Source organism: Hippocampus comes, unplaced genomic scaffold (genome assembly GCF_001891065.2).
Source record: "Hippocampus comes isolate QL1 unplaced genomic scaffold, H_comes_QL1_v1.1 scaffold68, whole genome shotgun sequence".
NCBI classification, from domain to species: Eukaryota; Metazoa; Chordata; class Actinopteri; order Syngnathiformes; family Syngnathidae; genus Hippocampus; species Hippocampus comes.
In genome coordinates this window covers 5,495,561-5,501,841 of record NW_017805625.1, presented here as the reverse complement: position 1 = coordinate 5,501,841, position 6,281 = coordinate 5,495,561, and the positions used below count along the sequence as shown (strand labels likewise).

General features: G+C 42.3%; 1 protein-coding gene across 1 annotated transcript in view; it reads left to right on the top strand.

The window, feature by feature from the left end:
- Window positions 1–6,281, top strand: part of fgd5b (FYVE, RhoGEF and PH domain containing 5b) — an 18,871-nt gene that overhangs the window by 5,414 nt on the left and 7,176 nt on the right. The window contains exons 3-9 of the mRNA XM_019880481.1: window positions 2,564–2,717; window positions 3,032–3,090; window positions 3,156–3,186; window positions 3,574–3,725; window positions 3,805–4,026; window positions 4,086–4,131; window positions 4,250–4,268. Coding sequence (XP_019736040.1) covers window positions 2,564–2,717; window positions 3,032–3,090; window positions 3,156–3,186; window positions 3,574–3,725; window positions 3,805–4,026; window positions 4,086–4,131; window positions 4,250–4,268 — 683 coding nt within the window. The remainder of the gene's footprint in view (window positions 1–2,563; window positions 2,718–3,031; window positions 3,091–3,155; window positions 3,187–3,573; window positions 3,726–3,804; window positions 4,027–4,085; window positions 4,132–4,249; window positions 4,269–6,281) is intronic.

Here is a 6,281-nt window from a genome sequence, read left to right as displayed (position 1 = left end):
TGTTTTTTGTTTTTTACCCACAGGTACAGATGACGACTGACAGAACCCTTTCTACGATGTTCAAATTATTGTTCAAGTAAGTGTAAACAGGGTAGCAAAATCTCAACGTTATTTATTACACATGACGATTTGACATTTTCGGTGCAGATTTTAGCAAATGGACACATATGATTTGCTTTCGCGGGCCACATAAAATGACCTGGCGGGCCGGATCTGGCCCCCAGGCCTTGACTTTGACACATTTGGGTTAGAACATCCTGAGGTTCTGTGTCTTCTGTTTTTTGTGCGGGTTTTCCTCTCAAAAACAAGTTTGGTTAAGTGAAGACTAAATCATGAATAGGTGTGAATGTGAGAATGAAAGTTTGTTTGTCTGGATGTGCCCTACGATTAGGGGTGCACTGATGAACTGAATAATTCAACGTATTTGACTATGAAAAACGCTGAAGCAAAGTCTCAGCATCGAAGCTTCGCTGGGATAATTTTCACGTAGGGATATATTTCCGTACGTACTAATGTTGCTACAGTCACACGCAACACTCCATGTAAATTGCTTGTACTTGTGTGATATTGCATGCGTGCTATATCTATTTTACATGTGCACAGGATCTTTTAACATTATGACATCACTTATACAGGTGCGCACAGGGTGCAAGCGTATCGTGTTACCTCGACACATGCACATGCTCTCTCCTCAGCTTTTTGGAGCTGAAACACTTTGTTGTTGTTGGGGAAATGTTGTCATTCATCAATCATGTGTGTGAGACAAATAGCTGAAAGAGCATTTATTGGTATGATCAGCGATGCTGCGCTGACATTATCACCCGCTCACCCCACCCCTTTACTGCCTTGCATTCCTGCTGGCCATATCCATGAAGGCATGCGGTCCACTCGGAATGATTAATAGTCACAGCGTTTCGGAGCCATTGCTTTTCTTGGTCCACTCAGAAGCACAAGATTGTATCTTCTTCTCTGCATTCTGCTGCGTTCCATCTTGTCGCTTGCATGATTTGTCTGTAGTATAGGGAAACAAGTCACGCGCTCTCAAATTAGTAGTGCAGACACATCCGTTGAATGTTGGTGTGAATAAATGTAGTTTACTTCGGTCGTACATTTTAGGTTAATACGGCTCGTAAATGTGAAATGATCGATCTATCCCTTGTTGTTTTTACATCCATCCATCCATCCAATTTCTATAAAACTTGTCATCAATTATTCACACTCCAATTCAGAGGATAAAGAATATATGCCTGTAAGTATTATGATATCGTCTGTCTTCATGTCTTGTTGCAATGTTTGGGTACAGATATCTGTTGCTTCACCTAAGGGTTATAGCACTATGACACTCGATGCTATTCATTAGCTCTACGATAGCACTTTGTATTGTGTGTTACTAACACAGCTAAGGGTTATAGCACTATGACACTCGATGCTATTCGTTAGCTCTATGTTAGCACTTTGTATTGTGTGTTAGCAGCTGTTAGCATTAAGCTAGTGGACTTTCCTAAATCAAAGTTATGCATTTGTTTTAAATACACAACTCGTAATTGTCTTTGTTTAACAGTAAACTCCAACTCGGAGTGGGCAGAAACAGCTTGAAGCCAATTTCTGGGAAGAATTACTCACTATCTGCCAAATTGATGCTTGTTGTGGTGTGTCTTGAGTTGCTTTTTCCACGTACATCCGGAGGTCATTTTCGGTCATTTTTGCTTGCAAGTCAAAGCTAAGTTTAGCTGTGCGATAGCCCGAAAGCAAAGTATGAGCAGCTGCTTCAGACTTAAAACACTCAGCCATGACCACCAGGCAGACGGAGAATGAACAGTTTCTCTCCTTGCAATTTTTATGGCAGTATGTTTTCCTCTGCGTCCGCATTGAAGAAGTGACAAAATCGGCGATAGACTCGACATTAGCCCAATATAGAAAGTGTCCACATGTCGTTTGAGCTTTGCGCAACCTCTGGTAACTCATCCAAAGATTTGATCTGGTAGTCAGTAATGAGCCGTGGTGCTGTAATGACGCTCGCATATGTTGTTCATATGTCGCTCATTTGCATCTCAGTGGGGTTGAAATCCATTGATGCTTGCCGCGATCACTATTGCATCAACGCCGCAATGTAAAGAGGCATTTTATTTGCATATGGCGTACACTCCCTGTCGAGTTGCAGCCAGTCAGCACATACACCGAGGGCTCCCTGTCGAGGAGGACCAGCAGACTCCACTTGAGTGCGGCTGCCACTCCAGGCCTTGCTGAGCCCACTTTATTGGTTGCAGTAAAGCTGCAACGTTTCAACTATTCTCACTCGCTTCGAACATTCAGAATCTTTATTGTGGCGATATTTCAACATGGGGGATCACAAAGGACTTGGAAGGCTAATAAAAACGACGATTTATTGTCAAATTAGAACACGTTAGTCGCGACACCGACACATCTAAAGAGATCACCAAAAGAGTCATAGCAAAATTATATGAAATTCTGCCATTGCTTTCCAAATACTGACGCGGTTGTAGTTTCCTGCTGTATGGAACTGCGCTGCTCAAACAGACTATCCTTCATTCCGTCTCTGCAGTGCTTATACAGAAGCCTACAAAGTGTGTTCACTTGCTGCTGGTCCACAAAGCGACCCTGATAGTACGGTCAATGGACCCTCAACAGCTGATGAAGATGCCGGACGCACGTCGGAGGAGGAAGACGCAGGTGGCGAAAGCAACTATGATAAACAGGTACATTTGGACAAATTATGAATTGTAATTTCATTGAAATGTATTCCAGAGAGCAGCTAGCACAGTTGTGCACATAGTCCTGGTCATGTCACATGTTTATGTGATCACTTGTTGCTAGGCAAGCCAAACAAACATTTCCATTCTCAATTTGGGCCGACTCATTCGGAATACGGGATGTGGAATTTGCCTTAAATTGTGACTTTACAAGATGGCTGACTTGTTGTTCCATTTCAGGAAAGCCAAAATGCATTTGCTACTTGGGTGTCGTGCATGTAACACGATGAGGTTCTAATCCATATTACAACCCTTTACAGGTCGACGGTCGATCCCGAGCTTTTTACATCGCAATGGATCTACTCGACACTGAGAGACTGTAAGTTACCTAATCATCATTCAAACTCAACTGCTCAACTCAATCTGTATTTTTCTTCTTTTTAGACATGTGAAAGCACTCAAGCTTCTCCAGGAAGTAAGTGATGGATCCATTCATTTCTTTTCTCTGGTTTTAAGGACCTTTTTTTTAAATTTTACTTTCCTCCCCCTCTGCTTAGAATGCACAGTGTCAGAAATTGCCAGTATAAATCTGCTTTTTCCCTTTTTTTTAACTTTGTTATCATTAAGGGACATTTGAAAAGACTCATTGCCAGCGTTAACGTCATTTTCTTAATGAGGTCTTAACGAGTCAGGTTTTTTTCACTTCCTTTTTTAAAAAAATTCTGCTAGTTAGCTTAATGAACCAGACTCTGCAGCAGATAAATGAAGTGAAAATACGCAAAAGAATATTGTGCCTTAATTGGACATTTCTTAATGAAGAGGGTGTACATTTTAAAAAAACAAGTCACCCCTCGTGCCACAGGATTTTCGGGAAGCAGTTGGCACTGCAGCGACGGATGACGGAGAGCCTGCTTTGGATGAAAAAAGACTTTGTGAAATTCTCAATGAGCTGCCTGATATTTACCTTCTGCACCGCACAATCCTCACCGAACTGGAGAATCGAACTCGGCAGTGGTGAGGAATTAACGCACGTCTCCATTGCAGATACTCAGAGAGCTTGACGCACACTCCCTCTTCTCCTCTGTCAATGTAGGGAGGAGAGCCAGAAGATCGCAGACATCTTCATCTCCAGGAAGGCGGAGTTCTTGCTCTTTACCACCTACATCGGCCACTACGACCGAAGTATGAACCTACTGGAGGAGAGCTGTCGAACCTCAGCTGCATTTGCGGCCATCATCCACCAGTTTGAAGTCAGTACATCGCTGACACGTAACACGCGAGTCCTTCATTTTAGCATGCATGAAGCAAGGTTCATGTTTGGATGAGAATCGGGTGCAATACCTCAACCTCATCAAACATATTGGGGTGAACTAGAACAGTGGTGCCCAACCACCGGGCCGCAGACTGGTACCGGTCCTGGGTCATTTGATACAGGGCCGCACAGAAAGGATAAATAACTTACATTACTTCCGTTTTATTCATTTCGGAATCTGAAAGATGTTTTATTTTGAAAAATTCTCTGTTACATCTATCTCCAGTATGTCACTCTTGACGCGGGTGAAGGCGCGCATCTCGGTTACGTGATAGGTTACCACTAAAATGAAACCTGGGAGCTAGCAACATGAGTTAAAAACAAAGGTCTTGGAAATTTTTTTGGGGGGAAGGGCAAAAGGCCCAGGCAGGAGACAGAAAAGGAGCCTATGACTTTCAAAGAAAAGAAGGGAACATTTAATAGACAGTATCAGGAGTCCTACCTAAAATACGGATTTATCTCAACGGGAGATTCCCACGCACCAAGCCCGTATTTTTCATGGACTTTTTATCTGCGGTCTATCTTATTTTGAAGGCACCTTTAAACTTTACCATAGTGACTAAAGAGTGCTGCGGCCAGATAGGACAGTTCTTGTGTCATGATGCGTGTTTATTATGGTTAGAAAATACGACAATTTTCATGCAAGACACATTATCTTGTTGGATTTATCCGACCTTGAAGGCCGGTCCCTGAAAATATTGTCCGACATTAAACCGGTCCGTGGGGCAAAAAAGGTTGGGGACCGCTGAACTCGAACATACTGTATCCTGTGAACATGAAATGATATTGGGGTGACACAAGACACTCACGCTACTATGGACTTGGCTAACATGTTTCTGGCAGCAAAAGAAAAGAATAACTAGGGAGGTACAGGGGGGAGAAAGGGAAGTCATATTCTCAGTTGGAAGACTGATATAATATCTTATAATTATGATTTAGCATTAGGTCCACCACCAATAACAAAGCTTGGACTATGTGTAGATTTAGTTGTCCTTAAAGGATTTAAGAAGATATTGTGTGTGGTAAAATACTGAGTTTCTACCAGCAGGTAAAAAAAAAAAAAAAAAAACTTTTTTTTTCTTTCTTTTTCTGGCAGAAAGCTCTGGTAATTGGAAGATGGAGGGGAAAAATGTCGTACTATCACACTTTCACTATTTGCAACACAGAACATCCATAAAATGAAGATACATTTTAATTGAGCAATTGTAGGCAAAATGGCAAAAACACAACCAGGCTGCATTAAACAACATAGACGGCCATTTGTGCCCCTCCGGGGGCCATATTTTGCACACCCCTGGTGTAGCACCTACATAACAACACAAAGTTCAACCTTCGTCGGTACACAAAAAAACTCTTCATTGAATTTCCTCCAGACCGTCAAAGGGCAGCACTCAGCTGTGTTTTTTTTTCCCTCCTTGGTTCAGTAACACCTTGCTTTTAACGCAGTTGACATTTCGACGTCCGCGTGCATACTGACTTTCCTGTGTTGTAAAGGTCTTTTAACCATGAAGAATGGCCTAAAAAAAAAAGAACTCCCCTTTTTTTTTTTTTCTTTTTCTAGCAGAAACGAGCTCCGGTAATTGGAAGATGGAGGGGAAAAATGTCGTACTATCACACTTTCCCTATTTGCAACACAGAACATCCATAAAATGAAGATACATTTTAATTGAGCAATTGTAGGCAAAATGGCAAAAACACAACCAGGCTACATTAAACAACATAGACGGCCATTTGTGCCCCCCCCCCCACCCCCCAGGCCATATTTTGCACACCCCTGGTGTAGCAACCTACATAACAATACAAAGTTCAACCTTCCTCGGTACACAAAAAAACTCTTCATTGAATTTCCTCCAGACCGTCAAAGGGCAGCACTCAGCTGTGTTTTTTTTCCCTCCTTGGTTCAGTAACACCTTGCTTTTAACGCAGTTGACATTTCGACGTCCGCGTGCATACTGACTTTCCTGTGTTGTAAAGGTCTTTTAACCATGAAGAATGGCCTGTCACTCCCTTGCTACCTTTCTTCTACCCCATGCAGCCCTCTCTGCCTTTATTCTGTGGCACACAATACCGTCCGCAAGAAATCCGTTATCATCTGAAGTTTTGAATTTTGTCACAAAGGCGGACGCAAATGCAAATACGAATGACAAATGAAATTCGAAGGCATCCGAGTCTCATTGAGGCACAGTAAACACTCAGCAGCTTTTAGAGGAACTGTCTACCACTCTGACAATGTCAGTCAAAATTGAGCATTTTTTTTT